The sequence below is a fragment of the Ceratotherium simum genome, chromosome 24 (assembly GCF_057802395.1).
Source record: "Ceratotherium simum simum isolate JZ-2026a chromosome 24, ASM5780239v1, whole genome shotgun sequence".
Taxonomy (NCBI): Eukaryota; Metazoa; Chordata; class Mammalia; order Perissodactyla; family Rhinocerotidae; genus Ceratotherium; species Ceratotherium simum.
Genome location: NC_141923.1, coordinates 46415416 through 46434738, shown reverse-complemented (window position 1 = coordinate 46434738; position 19323 = coordinate 46415416). Strand labels below are relative to the sequence as shown.

General features: G+C 40.1%; 1 protein-coding gene across 1 annotated transcript in view; it reads right to left on the bottom strand.

Annotated features, from left to right (window-relative positions):
* LOC101405405 (disks large-associated protein 5) overlaps window positions 1-18914 on the bottom strand; it is a 34654-nt gene extending 15740 nt beyond the window's left edge. The window contains 11 exon segments of the mRNA XM_087447778.1: window positions 132-217; window positions 2071-2197; window positions 2596-2723; window positions 3479-3750; window positions 5692-5867; window positions 6328-6434; window positions 6532-6643; window positions 6735-6816; window positions 10454-10638; window positions 16679-16914; window positions 18766-18914. Of these exon segments, the coding sequence (XP_087303904.1) occupies window positions 132-217; window positions 2071-2197; window positions 2596-2723; window positions 3479-3750; window positions 5692-5867; window positions 6328-6434; window positions 6532-6643; window positions 6735-6816; window positions 10454-10638; window positions 16679-16913 (1510 nt within the window). The 5' untranslated portion in view covers window position 16914; window positions 18766-18914.
* Window positions 18915-19323: the final 409 nt, after the last annotated feature.

Genomic DNA, 19323 nt, shown 5'->3' with positions numbered 1-19323 from the left:
ATGAAAAAGTCTTGCTATTTTGAATAACGAAACTATAAAGTTGGACAACGCTAGATTTTTGTGTTTCAGATAAATGTAACCATATTAAAATAAACAAAGCTAAGACATAAAAAATATAAACGTTCCCTCACCTTCATCTGGAATGTCCAATTCAAGCTTCCTTTCCCACTCAAGGCAGTGAGAGGTTAATTCTTCGGTTTCTGACCGAAGAATATTTCTAAAATTATGACACACATTTCAGTTTTACAAATGTTTCTCATACTAATATATAAGTATTAGCAATATGACACTTATACAATAGTAATTTTCCAGAGTTGATGCTTAATTATTCTATGAACTGTGATATATTATAATCCATAAACACAAGTTGATACCCTACACATGTCCGTCCCTCTGCACCTAAAACTAACGTGGAGGGTTAATGCCAAGAGCCACTTTTCAAGCTAATATTTCTCGTTATTTCTGTTCTTATTTTTCAGAGGCTGAACAGAAAGAACCAGACATGCCTGAGTCCTGTTATTAGTTCTCTGTTATTGTCCATGGAACTAAGACAACCCAACTGCCAAGAGTCAGTTGAAGCTAAAACCTGTGAGTCTGGAATTACCGTGTTAGGGCCTCCCAGATTCTAGTTATCAGGCTTTGCTTGTCCAAAGGCAGTGGTTCTCCACACTGGTCAATTTTGCCCCCAGGGGACATCTGGCAACGTCGAGAGCATTTGTGATTGTCACGAACTAGAGGAGTGCTACTGGCCTGGGATGCCACAAAACATCCTACACTGCAGAGGACGGCCCCACTGCGAGAATTATCCAATCTAAAATGTCAGAAGTGCTGGTTAAGAAACCCCTGCCTAAGGGAAATTTAACCTGTTTCTTTATAAAAAGCACCCCAGCAGGAGAAACAGGATAGTTTTTGCTTCCTAGAAGAAAAATTTAGCTGTTTAAATCTAATGGCATAAGAGAGAACAACTTAATTATGAGAAATGAGAGCCGGCTTAGACCTGACGTTATTTAGTTGGGTAAATTGCTCATTATCTTAATATCTCAAACAACACAATGGACTATATTTCTCATCTATTTGATTGGCAAAGCTCAAAAAAATTGTTAATACTGCATTGGAAAAGGAATGAGAATTTCCTTGCTACATTCACTCAAGAATAATAGTATGTAATCATTTCCTGTGTGATGTGGAGTGTTGGGGCCTTTCTCCAAATGCAGTCCTCCGATCTGTGTCCAAGGCATTTAGGTGACACGGTTGAGGTTCCCCAAACAGGATGTTAATTTTCAGTCTTCATAGTTGGAGAAACATAATCCTATCTCATGATTTAGTGGGCGAAGGAGCCTCCCATCATCTCCCTCTAACCTTCCTTTATAAAATAAACATTAACTTAGTTTCTTTGTGGGGGAAAAAAAGGTATGAGAAAATAGGAACTCCCATACTTTGCTGGAGGGAATATAAATTGAGGTCTTTATATATTTGCACAGGAGAGAATTGAAAAGCATACAAGGTTGTTCTTTGCAGGCTTGACTGTAATAGTAATAGACTGAACCCAATGTAAATAACCAGCAACAGAGATCTATTAAGTAAACTGTGGTCTATCCACATAATTGGATACAATGTGGCCATTAAAAAACACACACACAAAAAACAATATGAGCAAGTTCCTTAAAGTACTACAATGGAATAGCTCCTACATTTAATATTAGAAGAAAACAGATTAGTATGCTATTGTTTACATAAAAAAAGAAAAATATGTTTATCTATCTCTGGAAGTATTCACAAGAAATGAATAACACTTGCCTCTGTGGAAGGTTCGAACTAGGGGGTTGGGAGCAGAGTTGGGAAAAAGACTTCTCACTTGTACCTTTTTCTACCTTTTAAATTAGGAACCACATGAATGTACTATAGCTATTGAAAAAAAACCCAAAATTTAAAAGGTAAATAAAAATCACTTAAAGTCAGTTTCCTCCTAATTCATCTACGTATTATATTAAGGCTAAAAATAGTTTGATTTTGGTTTTAAATATATAGACATTAATACAAAATTCTTACGCTAGGAACAAATGCACGAACCTGAAATACAGCACGTTATGTTGTGACTGGGATTTCTGATCTTCATTTACTTCAAGTGATGGGACTTCTTTTATTGGAAGGCCATCTACATTTTTAGTAGTAGTTTCATTTCTATTTAAGATATACTCTATAGATTAAAGAAAACATTACATATAAATTTCAAAGCAGCAACTCCTAAAAATGACATCCCCCACAAGACAAATTTGTTAAATCCTTCAAATTTTTCAATGTTGAATTTAAAAATTTTATTTCTGCCTCAATGATTTCATTCATCAGATCTCCTCTAAAGTGTCTCTCAATATTCTTCATCTCTTCAAATTTACATTTACATTCCCCCTTCTCAGTCTGTCTTCCTCATTCCAGCTCTGTCTCCAGATATGCCCTCCCCATGCGTTTCCGTCTCTTCTGACCCTGAGGTCACATCCCTGAACTATATGGTGAGCTATATGGCAAAAAGGGCTCTAAACAATCTCTGATAAATCACAATCCAGAAAAGCAAGTAAAAATTTCGTTGAAACACCACACCTGTATCCCCAGCTGTTAGAGAACCCAAAGGACACTGTAATTTACTTGAATCTTGATGTACTGTCCGGGCAGAGGAAGTTTCACATTTCCGTGCCAAAACTTCTTTTGTTGCTTCTTGAGTCTTATCACTAAAAACAATACCAAAAATATACTTCATGAAACATGAACCCCACTTATCTAACTGAAGGATTTCAAAATTATGTTGCTTTTTACAAATCTTGGGTAAAATAGAAATATGTTTCTATTTTTTTTTAATGTGTCTATTCTGGAGGGGAAAAAATGTAAACACCTACAGTGGGAATGTCCACCTTTACTAATTGTGATGAGATCCACAGATTTGTAGATCTCTTACTGGGTGTAAACACTGAGGAGTCTCAGATGCTGCTGAGCAGTTTCTAGTAAATATGCCACCAGCCAGGCTTTGCAAAAACGACCTTGCCATTTCTTTCAAAGATTCAAATTGATTTTTTCTCCCCACTTTACAAGTTAATCATTTTGTCTTTAGAGGTAGTTTTTCTAAAGTAATACTCAGTAAAAAAACATAAACAAAAAAAAAACAAACAAAAAAATCCAAACCATGTCTGAGCTACAGTATAGCAATTTCTCCTTTCTAAAAATTTATTTCTAAAAATGTGTTATAATAAAGTCACTTATTAAAAGCAAAAAAACACATGTTGAATCATGAAAATAATAACAATGCACAGAAAATATCAAACCTTTCAAATACATTATTGTAGGCTTCTGAAGAATTTTTTTGAAAGATCATATTTTCATGATTTATAATGAACATAGTTTACTAACTAAATAACTTAAAAAGCAAATCTAAGAAAGGCATTTGTTATCCATCTTAGCAAGGACTTCTTAATCGACATTACATTCTTACATTTCTGTTTTTAAAGGACTCCAGGTGTATCTGGGTGTCAAAGAATTCGTACTTCTGGGAGTCACAGGCGTTAATCGGTAGGTCTTCAGACCATCTGGTGGGTGAAACACAAAATCTTCAGGGGCGAACGATTGCCTTCCTTTCATTTTTGCAGTATTTGTCTTGGGTAACTTTTCCTTTTTTGATAAGACTCCATTTTTATCCATTCCACTTGTCTCACTGGTTTGTGACTCCAAAGTATTTTCTTCACTATCAGCTTTAAAAGAAACGACCTAGATGTGAATAAACAGAGCAGAGTGAGAACCTCTCTTCTGGGGATATATTCAACCAATGTTTCAGGCCTGAAAATGTGAAAGTTAAGAGGTATGTCCCATGTACACAATTTAAAGACAAAAACAAATAGAATTAAATGTATACATGTAATCAGAACACCAGCGACATAAACCATCGCTATGGTCCAGAGAGAGCGAGAACCAGTGCTTATTACAAAAACCAAATAATAGGTTTTAGGTATTACAACAAGTTAAAATATATGAAAACTATGGAAAAATTTACTCACCTAACAAATACATATCTTTTTACTTAAATTATGTTGATAATTACAATGGTTTGAGAATTAGAAATCCAGTTTATTGGATGACTAGTATTGTCAAGGACCAAATCCTTTTTTTTAAATAACCTTGGATTATTGTAAAGAACTTTATCATATGAGCAAAAATAGTTTTTCATGTGTGAGGAAGATTAGCCCTGAGCTAACATCTGTTGCCAATCCTCCTCTTTCTGCTGAGGAATTTTGGCCCTGAGCTGAAATCTGTGCCTATCTTCCTGCATTTTATGTGGGATGCCTGCCACAGCATGGCTTGATAAGTGGTGAGTTGGTCCGCACCCGGGATCCGAACCTGTGAACCCTGGGCCACTGAAGCGGAGCTCAAAAACTTAACCACTACGCCACTGGGCCAGCCCCAGAGCAAAAATATTTTCCAATGTGACACAGTGAGATTAACCATGTAAAATGTGAAGCATATATTCTTTTTCAAGTCAATTTGTTACTTGTATTTTTTTATTGCAATATAATCGGCATATAACATTACATTAGTTTCAGGTATACAACATAATGATTCAATATTTGTACGTTGTGAAATGTTCACCACAGTAAGTCTAGTTAACATCCATCACCACACACAGTCACAAATTTTTTTTCTTGTGATGAGAACTTTTGTGACCTACTCTCTTAGCAACTTCCAAATACACAACACAATATTGTTAACTGTAGTCACTATGCAGTACATTACATCCCCAGGACTGACATTTTATAACTGCAAGTTTGTACCTTTTCACCACCTTCGCCCATTTAACCCACTCATTTAAACACAATTTTTAGAGGTTTCTATGTTTCTGATTTTTAATGAGATATGAATTGAAAGCAGAGTATTTCTACCTGGACAAGAGTTTAAGAGTAACCCTGTCCCTCAGGCCCATGTGGCAGGAAAAGTAGAAACTAGTTATAATCCTTAAGGAGAAAAGCAATCGCAAGGGAGGAGATACGAGATCTAGCTGCTTGTCTGTCGAAGATTCACCCTGTACTGCCTTCCTTGGAGGATCTGTGTCTGATTTTTAGTAACAATCTAGCCAGGTTTCTTACACTTTGGCATAACTTTTTTTTTTAAGGCTAAGGAATTGTGGCATGGATTATAAATCAAGAGATTGGGTCCTCAAAATGGTGGCTCTTCTTTGAAGACTCTACCAGGCACTATGCTAGATGCTATCAGAAACATTATGTTATTTAATTCTTAAAACTACTCTATGTAGGTACAATATGTTGCAGGTGGGAAAACAAACTCATAACTTGCCCAAGATTATATAGCTAATCAGAAGCGAGACAATATGCAAACTGAGGCCTAACTGAATCCAAAGTCAATGTATTTCACCCTGCTCCACACTATCTCTTCACTAATTCTCATCTGAAGGCTTCCATCAGCTGTGTTTTTATTTCTCTCTCTTCTGTTAGCCAAATTACACTTTCTCTACTTATAAAGCTCTGGGGACAAGACACCTGAAAAAACAATAACAGGAAATCCTCTTGATGCCTCTTTATGGTTCAAGAGGTTTTCACACACATGTAGGTCAACCTCTTGAAGCAGTTCTGTGTGTTTAATGAAAGTAGCAATGAGATTTTCAAAGTATCTAGAAATAAATAGATGATTATACTCTACCTTTCCAGGTTTTTTTTCTATCTTTTTGGCAGGTCTTCCTTGATTTGGTGCCTTTCTTTCTGTCCTGCTATCTAAAATAAAAACGAAATAGATCCATTTTGACCAGATAGAAAATTCTGCATTAAAAGTACTAGGTAATTTGGGAAAGGAAAAAAGGCAAGAATAGCAATGTATGTCTCAAAGGATTTTATGATTAAAAGTCAGTTTTAAATAGGATAAAAACAGATGAACTTTCCTGCCAAGTACAGGCCACCTGTGTTCAAAACAAAAGGTATTTTACCTTTTATCTCTGAACAGTAAATGCATATTTTTTATAGAAAACTAGGTAAAGAAAAGCTCAGAAACAACAATCCAAAAAAATCACCCAAGATGATATTATTCAGAAACCATCACTGTTGACACTTTAGGGTGTTTTCCCAGTTTTTTCCTCTGTTCACATATTCACATATATATTTTAGGATTGTGATCATACTGTTCAGAATTTGACCTGTTTTCTTTGCCCACTTAATATATTCTGAACCATGTCATGAACTGTTCTTTCACAACGTTATTCTTAAATGGTTACATCATATTCCACCAAATGGACTGACTGTAACTTATTGGGGCCGTTAATTTTCACTTCGAAGCACCGCTCACACCAACTCAGACGCTTCACCGTTTGAGCGCCCTCAGTGTGTGTGCCAACTGGATGGCGGGGCACAGAACCTGTCTTCAGGAAGTGGAATCTCCCGTTTCCTCCTCTCCTACTCCAAGAACACATGATGATTTTAAAAACCGAACACAGGAAACCCGAGGGCCCCCAACATTCTGCTTCCGCCACCGATCAAGAGCCGGTCTCACCAGCGTGGCGGCGCCAAGCGCCCGGCGCCCGTGGCGAGGCTGCTCCGGGGCGCTTTGCCGCTGCGGTCGTTGACCTCGTCACTCGCGGACGTGGGCGCTGCGGACTGCCCGGCTGCGGGGACAAGCAAATTAGATGCTTTCTGTAATTACTAAGTTATTGTTGTGGCAGCATCAGAACTTAGCATACTGGCTAATATTCCTACCTTTTCTCTCACCGTCCACTTTCTTTTCGGAAGTTTGTCTTTGCCCAGATTGGGCTGCCCGAACATCACTCCCATGACCAACCTATTTAAAAGATTAGGTGCTATGTGATTTAATTGCATAATGAATCAAACGACCACACTTTTAATCTGTAAATTGACCCCTCATCTGAAATCTGGCTATTGTAAATGATCCAGCAAAAAATCCACCACTGCAAATAAAATGAGATGAAGAAAAAAGTTTTCCATTATATAAATTTCCTTGCAAGCTTTTTTAGAATCCTAGAATTTGGAAAATGCTAATGGCCTGAGCTATTAAAAATAGCAGACTATAATCTGAGAGTCCTTAAACATACCAGCGTGTTTCACTTCAAGACTTTTGAATTTTGTGTAGAACACTCTTCTCCTGGATAGAAAACTCTTCCCATAGTTCACTCTCCCACTTCCTTGAAGACTTCCTTCAAAATGCCACCATCTCAGCCAGACCCCATCAGAAGCCCACCCTGCACCGACTTCCATACCCCCCATTTCCCTTCTCTTCGTTTTTACCTCCTCCATAATAATTATGACCATCAGCATACCATATATTTGTCTTTTTTTATTGCTTATCTCACATGTAAGCTCCATGAAAACAAGGAATTTTGTTTTATTCACTACTATATCCTAGAGCCTAGAGGAACATGGTAGTGACTCAAAATTTATTGAATACATGCAACGTAGCTTTCTCACCTGGTAAAGAGGCATACTATTTCCCTCCTTGCCCACTTCACTTTATTTTAGTAAGCCTCCTAAAAAGTTTATCCATAATGGTGTTCTGAAGACCCATAAGTTTATCACCCCACCCTATGTGCTTTATATCCCTATAAGCATTTTATAGTGACATGGAGGCACAAAAGAAGCCCAGTAAACAAACAAAGAGTGTGACACACAGAGTTGGTATAGGTGTCATAAGGGATGTTTGGGCAATGAATATTTTGAGTGAGTGTTTCCTTAGCACCTAGCCAAAACTGCTCTGTTACCATAAAAATAACGGGGATTTTGGTACTATTAACTCTAGTAAAATAATCACTATGCTTGAAGCTGATATTAGATTTAAAATGAATTTACTTACTCTGAGAAAAAAAGTACAATTTGTCATTGTAGTAACAATTATCTACCAACTGTAACTACACCCTAGTCAGCTCCATCTGGTCTTTGGCCTCTGACTTTGTCATCCATGCAAGATGGAGCAGCCATCAAGATCAAGTTATAGAAAAGGAAGATAAGATCAAGTTTGAAGAAAAATGAACTGGCAAAATTTACTTTCATGTCTCATCATGAAATAAAGTTTCCATTTTAAAGGTAAATTTGGGGCTGGCCTGGTGGCACAAGCAGTTAAGTGCACGAGCTCTGCTGTGGCGGCCCGGGGTTCGCCGGTTCGGATCCCGGGCGTGCACCGACGCACCACTTGGCAAGCCATGCTGTGTCGGCGTCTCATATAAAGTGGAGGAAGATGGGCATGGATGTTAGCCCAGGGCCAGTCTTCCTCAGCAAAAAGAGGATTGGCAGATGTTAGCTCAGGGCTGATCTTCCTCACAAAAAAACAAAAACAAAAAAACAAACAAACAAAAAAATAAAGTTAAATTTTACCCTTAATCATTTAACCCTCAATCATTTATGGCAAAAAGAATACTTGCTAACTTAAATTACTATTTTTTCTGGTTCTGGTTTAAATTATGCTTAATAGCTTCAAAACTTACTCATGTGTCTCAGGGAGGAGAGAGAAGAAATCTCAGACTGTATTTTCCAGGTATTAGAATCCTCATTAATATGAGCAGCTGGACATTATTTGGAGGGGGCAAATGAACAGACTAGAGTGTTAGGACTTTTCTTTTCTACTTATGAAAAGATACTGCACAGCTTACTTTCCTAGCTTTGACAATTTGCCTTCAAATCTAACGATTAGGCATGTGTCCACTGTCAATAAGAAAATGGAGACCTGATCACAAAGTGGGGAAGAAATCTAGCAAGAGAAGGACTGATTAGAAGTGGTAAGATATTTAACAACTCTAAAGTTCCTTAAGAGGCACAACCAGACTTCTCCTCTAGATTAGGACCCATTTGCTTCTCCAAATCCTAGGGAAAATTTAGTGCTAAAGAAATGAGGCTTTTCTCCAGATTGCATGAAAGGAACAAAATTCAGCAGTGGCTACTGTCTGTGTAGAATAAAAAACAACTATTGGTGAATCTTATTATTTAATGCAACGATGTGTGTCTTTTCCCCCTACATATAACAGTTTGTAAATAGCTGTTTACACTTTAGACCAATGATTGGTATCCCACATAGTGTTGAGAAGCCAGATTAAATCTCACTCCTTCCAAGAGGTCTTCTCTGATGTTCCTCCAAACACGTACAATCTCACCCTCCTCTAACATATATAGACCATATGTATCCGTATCTTTCCACCTTGAGCTGTATTCTACTAATTTTGGTCTCTTCCACATTATCCTAAGAGTAATCAAAGGTCTGTCAAATACATCAATGAGATTCAGGAAGCAAAAAAAAACAGGCAATGTCTCGAGCTTTTGTTATTCAATTCTTATTTAGATCAGGAATGAATACACAGCCAACGAGAGACCATATCTTAAAAACAGCAGATCACCAGTGACTGACTACCTAATTTACAAATCCAACTGCCTGTGTTCAAACTTCATCCCTCTTGACTCATCGATCATTCTCTTCTTTAGATCACCCCTCCTTCAGCTTCTGTCCTGTTCTAGTTCTCCTGCCACCCTGACCTATCACTGGTCCCTGACTCTTGCCCACCTGAAGGTGTTCTCTAGACCTCACTCTTTCATAATTTATATGTCTTTATTGGGTGGTCTCATTTAGTCCTACAGCTTAAACACCCAGCCATACTCCCAATAGCATATCCTGAATCCACACCTCAGCATGGATCTCCATCCTGATTTTCAAATTTTTATTCCCAACTGTCTGTTACCCAGGTGGCCCAAACAAGCTTAAAAAAAAGTGTTATTAATAAGCACCCACTTAGGCACATTCCTTTTCTTGCCTTCCACATCTCTTTTAGCAGCAGCACAATTTATATGGTTGCTCAAACTAATTTATCTTCAGAATCATCTTATCTCTGACTCTTCAATTTCCTTCACCCCTCACTGTCTACTTGGTCACCTGTCAAATTTATCTCCTAAGATGTCTTACCCCTATTTCTTCCTTTTAAACCCTCTGCCCCAGTCCACTTATCCTTTCTCACCTATTCTATCACGACAATCTCACAGCTGGTCTTCCTACCTATAAATTCGCCCCTCTCCAGACTATAATCGCAAGCTTTTCCTGGATTATTATTTTGATAATGGTACAACCTCATTTATTAAGCCTCCCTTGACTCTCCATATCCAACAGGACAAATGCCCAATTCTTGGGCACAGCGTTCACTGTTCAGTCTAGCCCCACCTGCTTTCCTAGTTTCATCCCATGTCAACCTACCTATAGCTACATGGAGAGACCTGATCTTCATCTTCTGAGCTACTCTTATGTCATTCCCACCTCCTACCAACTAGTTAAGTGAATAAAGGGACTATGGGGAAAGGGTTATTTTAGTCATTTAAACTCTCAAAGAATTGCTTCTCGGCCTTTTGCCTAAGATCAAGTGTCATGTCTTAAAGAAAATTCCCGTTAAAAGAAACTATTCCTGTATATCAAGTCAGGATAATAAATTTACCTTTTTTGACTGGTACTGTGGTATGGATAAAAGAAAATAAGGCTTATCAGGTCTATAAAGACCCACTTTAAATACTCCTCGTTCAGCTTTCTCTCTGTCTTCTTTCAATTTTTTAAGTTGTTTTTCTTCCTTGTATTTCTGGAGCATTTGTCTTCGTTGATCACTTAGAAGAGATTTCAGTGACCCTAAGCGGCAGGAAAAACAGTATATAAAACATTTCAGATAAAAAGTTACACAAATGTCTAAAATATCATTGTCTCACTTCAACTGCTGTTAAAAACGCTTTCAGTAAATTCTTGTTAATTCCTTAGCACTCTAACCAGAAGTTATTTCAACCCCTATTCTTTTAAAATTTCTCTTCCTTTTGCCTTCTTTTGTTCGCATATTTATTAATTGCTTGCTATGTATGAGGCATGCATTACCTCAGTTTTAAATTAATTAACTTCTATGATCACCAGCCTCCATCTGACCTCCAGTGATTCTCACCTCCTGGTAGCCATGCCCTGTGTTGCCCCTCCACACTGAACAGGGCTGAGGAAAGTGCGGGAATGGTGGGGTGTGGCTTCTAAGACTAGCTCATTCAAGACAGCACATCTTTGGCCCTGCTCTCTCTTGGATCACTTGCACTGGGGGAAGCCAGCGGCCATGTGGAGGCTTAAGGAGACTCCAGCAGCCTATGGAGACGGCCACGTGACAGAGCTAAGGCCTCCTGCCAAAAGCCAGTAGCAGCTTCCCAGTCGTGCGAGTGAGCCATCTGGGAGCAGCTCCTGCAGTTTCAGTCCAGCCTTCAGATGTGTCCCTGGATGGCACCTCGACTGCAACCTGCATCACCAGCTGGCTGAGCCGCACCCAAATTCCTGACCCACACAATTGTGTGAAATCATAAATGTTTGTTGCTCTAAGCCACTAAGTTTTGGGGTAACTAATACAACTTTTCCTTTGATATTAAGGCTGTTTGTCAGTTTCTTTAGCTCCCACCTATGATTCTCAAACTTAGGTTTCATGTTTATTTAAACTGGTTTGAAAAATATGAGTGGCTACTATGTGCCAGACATTTTTAGGCAGTAAGAATAAGTAAGAGAATTTCTGCCCTCTAAGGGCTCACAATATCATGCAGGAGATGAACAGTTTCAATTTGGTTTACCATGGAATAAATAGCATGAGAATGCACACCATAGAGAAGCAGTATAAACCTGTCTGGGGAGATCCAGAAAGGCTTCTCAGAAGAGAGACTACCTGTGAAGGTTTCTGAAGAATGAGTATACGTTTGCCCACTGGGTGAGGGTTAAAAATAATCCAGGGAGATTAAGTGCACAACTCAGTAAATTTACTAAAAAAAGCATTTACCTAAATGGGTAGATTTTATGGTATGTAAATTATACCTCAAAAAGTTGTTTAAAACAATAATCCAGGCAAAAAACAGAACATGCAAGAGCTCAGATGACGAAGTAGTCAACATCAACATCAACAAAACGCCTATATCCTCGACTTCCCTGAATGTCCCCTTCATCTCTTGATCTAACTGAAACCTGGCCCTCCCCTGAAGACACTGCTTCCCGAGCTGTCCTCTCAAGTGGTTGACTCTTTTCTTCTCCCACACTGGTAATATCACTGGGCCCAAAGAGGGGAGGTGTCCTCATCACTGCTTCTCAGTGATTTCTTCCTCTTCACTAAAAGAGCCCAGCTTTATATTTCATGTCATCAGATCATACTAGACAGTACCCCAATTAGTCATCTGTAGACCCTCCAGGTTTCCCCCTCATTCCTCGAAGGCTTTAGCTCCCAGCTCACTGTTGCTGCCTCCATCACCGTTCTTGTTTAAATCTTGATGACCCCTCCAATTCCCTGCCTCTCAATTCTTAGGTTTCCTTTTCTCCAATGATCTTGCTTTTACTATACCTCAGCTACCCATTCCCCTGGTCACACCCGTACCAATATTTCAACCATTTTCATTCCATGGCATACATAAAAAATAACATTTACCCAATACACCAGAGCAAACAGAGGCTGCTTGTGATCGAATGCATCCAGTCAGAGAGAGAGCTCTGACCAACCCAGGCCCTGCCAGAAACTTCAAGGGCTAAGAGGACCAATGTCTTGTCACACCTGTATTCATTTGTGAGGCAACTAGGCACTTGAGACCTCATCATTACTAATAAGAACTGTCCCTACTTCATAAGCCAAATTTCAAGCAATCCACTCTGACAACCATATCTTATCTTTCTAACAACTGTTTGGCCCCACCAGTACCTACCCTTTACTGATCTACACTCATCTTTTTACTGTGTCTCACCTCCCTTGTGTTCTCAAGTTTATTCTTATCCAATTTAGATTCCATGATTCATCATCAGAATCACTACTTCAACTTTTTGACTCCTCTCTTAGAGTTGTACCCTGGCAAAATTCCAACTCTGATTAAATGCCACTCTCTGCTTACTTCCCACCTGCAATGCTCACCTGAATGTAGCTGGAAAGGCATGCTACCTCATCTCTCACTCTTTATGACTACAAACCTCAGTTGGACCCTACACTTCCCTATTTCATCACTCTCTCTCTCTCTGGAATTATTATTTCACACATTATCCTCTCCTCAAACCTGAAACAGCTCCTCTCCCATCTGCGTTCAAAGCTCCCACCCGGGCATCTGGACCCACAGACTTTGCCTTCCCTTCTAGATGGGCTGAGAGAGCTCCTACATAAGGCCAACCCCTCCACCTAGCTCCAGATTCTATTCCTTCTCAACTACTCAAGGACATTCTTCCAGCAATTTACCCTCGCACTCCCCTATTTCTCTCTTTATACTGGGGTGTTGCCATCATAAAGTTACAAACATGCAGTAATTCCTCCCAACCAACATCCTCATCTAGCTGCTTGCCTCATTTCTCCATTTCCATTTAAGGCAAAACTATTCAAGAGAGGTCCCCACATCCCTATGTCCAGTTCTTCTCCTTTTGTCCCCCTCACTTTTTATAAAATTATGAAAAACTTCAAATACACAAAGGAGAATATAATGGACGCCCATATACCTACAACCCAAATTCAACACTTATCAACATTTTGCTGCACGTGACTTTTTTCACTTGAAGTTATCTGAAAATAAATTCTACTCACAAAATTTTATCCATAAATATTTCAGTATGCACCTCTAAAAATAAAGACACTTTCTTTCATAACCACAATACCATTATCACACCTAAAAAGTCAGCAGTAATTCCATGTTATCATCTACTACAGCGACCAGATTTAGACTTCTCTGCTTGTTTTAAATAGGTCTTTCTTTTTTTAACCATTGGTTTGTTCAAACCAGGAATGAAGCAAGATCCACACATTGTATCTGGATGTCTTTTAAGTCTCTTCATCTAAAACAGATCCTCCTCCTCACCCTTTTTTCCAGGCCATTGTCTTGTTGACAAAAGCTGGTCAGTTGTCCTATAGAATGTCCTGCACTCTACATTTGTCTGTTTGGTTTCTCATATTTCTTATTCATTCCTCTAGCCCTCATATTTTCTATAAATTGAAAATATCTAAGGGTTTGATTAGACTCAAGTTCAAACTTTGGGGCAAGAAAACATCCTAGGTGGTGCTGCCATTCTCTTTTTTTTTTTCTCTTTGTGAGGAAGATCAGCCCTGAGCTAACATCCATGACAATCCTCCTCTTTTTGCTGAGGAAGACTGGCCCTGAGCTAACATCCGTGCCCATCTTCCTCCACTTTATGTGGGACGCCGCCACAGCATGCCCTGACAAGCAGTGCGTCAGTGCACGCCTGGGATCCGAACTTGGGCCTCCAGCAGCGGAGCGTGCACACTTAACCGCTATGCCATGGGGCGGCCCCAACCATTCTCTCTTGAACCCATTCCAATCCGGCTTTCACTCCCTGAACTTCACTCCACCAAAACTACACATCAAGATCACCAGCGACCCCCAGAGTGAAGTTCAAATTCTCACTTCTAATATTACTTGACCTCACAAGCAGCACCGCATAATCAGTCTGTCCTCTGTGATATGCTTGCTTCACTCGGTTTCTAAGACACCACACTCTTCTGGTTGTCCTCTTACTTTACTTTGCATTGCTCCTCAGGTCTTTGCTAGTTTCCCCTCATGTCCTCACCGTCTAAATGTTGGAGTGCTTACCCCTCGTCTCTCCTTTTTCCACAGCAAAACTCTGGGTAATCACATCTGGTCTTATAGCTTCAAACACCATGTATCAGGTGACAACCCCTGACTTTATATCTCCAGCTTGGACTTCTCTGATGAATTCACTTTGTATATCCAACTACCTTTTCAACATCTCTTATAAGTCTAATAGGCATCTCAAATTTAACACATCCAAAACTGAACTCTTAATCTTACTACTCCCCCCAAAATGGTTCCTCTCTCTGTCTTTTACAATTTAGTAAATGGCCACTCCATATTTTTGGTTGCTCAGGCCAAAAACCTTGGAATCATCCTGACTTCTCTTTATCAACCTACATCCACTCCATTAGGAAATCCTTTTGGTTCAAACTTCAAAATATATCCAGAATGCAACCACCCACCATTGTTGTTATGACTGTGATCAACCATCAACTAAACTATTGCAGTAGGCTCCTAACTGGTCTCCCCAAGGCCATGCTTGTCACCCTACAATCTATAAGTGATGAATTTAAAACATAAATCAGATTATATAAACACATTAATCCAATAATGGCTTCTCATCTCAGAGTAAAAGCTAATCTCTTTATAAAGATGGCCCTCAGGCTCTACGGGAACTGTCTGGTGTCGTGTCCCGCCCCCGCCCCTTCTTCTCTAGCTGTGCTCACCTACTTGCTTTCTCTGGAACATGCTAGGCCTACTCCCAGCTCTAGACCTTTGCAAATGGAAAATAAAGGATATTTTAATAGCATATTGACAGAGTTAGACTTTTATTTGAGAGATTTTGGTCAAGGGATGCAATATTTGAGAAGGCTAGAGTAGAAACAAGGAGCCAACGTAGGAGGCAATAATATCACCTCTTCTCAGACAAAAAATGTCTAGTTTTTTTTTTTTTTTCTTGAGGAAGATCAGCCCTGAGCTAACATCCATGCTAATGCTCCTCTTTTTGCTGAGGAAGACCGGCTCTGAGGTAACATCTATTGCCAAGCCTCCTCCTTGCTTTCCCCAAAGCCCCAGTAGATAGTTGTACGTCATAGTTGCACATCCTTCTAGTTGCTGTATCTGGGATGCGGCATCAGCATGGCCGGAGAAACGGTGCGTCGGTGCGCGCCCGGATCCGAACCTGGGCCGCCAGTAGTGGAGCGCACGCACTTAACCGCTAAGCCACGGGCCGGCCCTAGCTCTTCCTTTAGAGGTCATCCAGTACCATTCTATGGCCCCGTTTTCATTTCCTCCCAATTCCTAAGAGATGTTATTCTTTACTTTCTCTCCCGAAGCTACCAACCCATTTCCTTTGACCTTCAAACATGCACTGATCACCTCATCTCAAAAATAAAAACAACCCTAAGACACTCTCGTCAAATTCTTTTCTCTTGCTTTCCTTCAGAATCACAAAAATGATAAATCTGGAAGAAATATCTCAGCTCAACCCCCTTTTACAGAATCCATTAAGCTTGACTACGTTGAATGTCTTGTACATGCTGCATATTACACTGGTCCTGGAAAGTGATAAAATTGAAGCAGTGAATAGTTAAACAATTTGACATCTCATTTCTTTCTCTATAAAACTTCTATTTTAACGTCCCCAATTTATCTCATCAACAGTTATCTTATTCAAACTCCAGAAGTGAGAACTTTAGGATTCCTATAAGGCAATATAGATAATAAAGAGGTATAATACTCCACAGGTGAATGGCTTTAGCCTAGCTAGGAACATTCACAGCCTTTACCTTAAATAGATAGTATTTAGTTGTAGAAAATACCAAGTTATTTAGAATGGTATTTCAAAACTCCATTCTTCTGGTCAAGGTTGGTTTTTTTTGGTGAAGAAAATTGGCCCTGAGCTAATATCTGTTGCCAATCTTCCTCTTTTTTGCATGCAGAATGCCGCCAGAGCACGGCTTGATGAGCAGTATGTAGGTCCATGCCCAGGATCCAAGCCCACGAACACTGGGCCACCAAAGTGGAGTGTGCAAACCTAACCACTACACCACCAGGCCAGCCCCTGGTCAAGATTTTTTTTAACCTCAGGTATTGAGCCAACTTTCATTCACTCTTCAAAGCACTTAAAATTACAAAAGATCTTTACTTACTTGGCTTGACACTGATCTTTTCTGGAATTAACTCTTCAGACATCTCATCTAATTCAAGATTTCTACCTTCCAAAGTTGGAATGTTGACATCTTTCAAACCAAAGTGTCTTTTTTGTTCATATTCCTTATGTCTGTTTGCTTTCTGAGATAAAGATTTCCCATGAGCAATTTTAGTTCTAATCATGTCAATACTTAAATCCTTTCTTTGTTGACCGGCAAAATGTGACAAAGCCATCCTGTCAGGGAAAAGAAAGATAAACCAACTTATATAGATTTTCCTACTATTTAAAAAATTAAGATTCCAGTTTATCTCCTGTCCCACCTCAAAGCTTTATGAAATAAAAATTTTTAAGTACTAAATGGAATAAATATGTGACACTGAAGAGTGGGAAGAAAGTTATCAAAAGATAAGACACCACCACCTACTTTGGGGTCCTATATAGGGCCTTGCTTTACAGATGAAGTGAAGTCCAGGATGCTACGGTCCATAGCATAAACAAGAGCCTCTAGGCTTACTGTACAGAACATTACAAAACAACGAATGCGAGGTAAAGGTGAGAATGGGGAAGGAAGTGAAGGACAGTATACAGAATCTTTTCCTAACCTTCCCCTGGTGATGAATGCAGGCAGCCTGGAATTTTTTCCCAAGACAAAACACAAAACAAACAAAAACACACGAGATGCCTATTAGACAGATAGGGATGATAAGCAGGCAGTTGGATATACACAATTGAGAAAAAGATGGGTTTTCAGAAGAATTAGCATGGTGATATAGAAGGATAACCATATAAGTTTGCCCTTGTGAGGGCAGAATAAAATTATTTTCAACCATGTTAGAAATCATACAGTTTACTTAGCACATACCCTTTTCTTAGAAAGATTCTTGAGAATGTATTCAAGCAAAACAAGGGAGAAGGACAAGAAACAGGATGTCATATGTTCTAAGAAATCCTGGATCCAAATGAGGAAAAGAATAAAGGAAAACAGGAAGTCTAAGGGGGTCACCTATGCAGCGGGTATAGAAAACAAGCAAGCCTAACTGGAGAAAGAGGATTGAGTCTCCAGAAGTCTTGCCAGCTTAAAAGAAAAAAAAGAAAGAAAAAGGGGAGGGTTTACCATTAGGAAGTTAAAAAAGTTATAAGCACACCATACTCTTCAACAACAAGAATAACTGAGACATCCACTAGAAGACTCCAGATAAAAGAAAAATCTGTACAAGAAATGCAACAAATTAAAATGTTACCTTATTTTAAGCAATCAACAGAGTATATAAAAAATGAGAATTCGTCTGACCTGGATGCTAATAACTTCTCCTTTAAGAGCCCAGGAGAAGTAACAAAGGACTGTGCTTTTCATCAAGCACTCTCTTCTACTACTTGATTTGCCACCTCCTGCAAGTATTAATTTGCCAATTAAAGAAATTATTAATTTGCTAACCAATCAAAGAAAAAAGTTATTTTAAAGTACCACATAGCTCTATACACAGCAAAGAGAGAGAAAGAGCGAGCATGCACAAGAGTGAGAGTTAATACTAAAGGCATATTTAATTAGCACCTAAACTCTAACAGGTGGTTAGTATTATCGCTGTTATACAGGTGAGGGAAATTAACCGCCCACGTTAGCACACCGAACAGGTGGTGGAGCTGGGATCTCAAGCCAGGCAACCTGGCTCTTCACATACGGTACATCTAAATTCTCTTTTTTAGCTGACTGGAGCTTCTTCCAGCTTGAAAGTCTAGAATACCTTAGTCTTGCTTGCCTAGAGGTTCTCAACCAGGGCGGTGTGAGTTGTCACAGGCTCTGGGAGCAGCTACCGGAGTTAATGTCAGGGCCAACCATGCTAAGTATTGTCCCAAAGGCCAATCACGGCCCGGGGGTGAAACGCTGACTGCTACATAGATCATGGCAACAAACATTTACTCTTCTGGAGGACTGAGTCATCAGCTCCGGGAAGGACAGGTAACCGGGTCCTAGGGGAGCCTCCCCCGAGCGGCGTCAAGCTCGCCGCCGCCGGACCTCAGACCCTTCTAGACCTTCTAGAAGGAGGCGAGCCAGCGCCCTTCCTCCAGCTGCCAGCACCCACCTACCTGAGGCAGCTTCTACTGTGAAACGTCAACCAAACCAAAAGTAAAGGAACGCTCCGGGTCTGGAGGACCGCCGCCGCCTCCGAAGCAGGACGCCCACAACCGAGCCCCGGCAGAATTCAAACTTCCCGCACTCAGCCTCTGATTGGAGAACTTCTGAGCAACACCTCCGGGAAAGGGGCCCGCCCCTTCCCTCCGACGAGGTTTGCGATTGGTTCGTTTCTTGCGCTACTCGAATTGATTGAAAGGTGAACGGACGGTTCAAAGGCGGGGTGTGAGCGGAAGCAATGGGCGGGTCCGCGACGCGATTACGGGTGAGGGGCGGAGCGCTCTGGAGCGGGGCGAGGGTCGGCAGGGGCGCGGCTCAGGCCACGTGGTCTCCGAGGGCGCGCCGGAGCTCCCAGGGCCCTGAGCATCCGAGGGAGGATGAATGCGATCAGACGGAGGAGAAGGAACTGGAGTTTGCAGGGCATTTTAACGTCCTTGTTTAGTCACATCCAGCAGAGCGTGTTGGAATGTTTTCTTCACTTAACGTTTTTTAAAAGGGGTTTACCATACCAC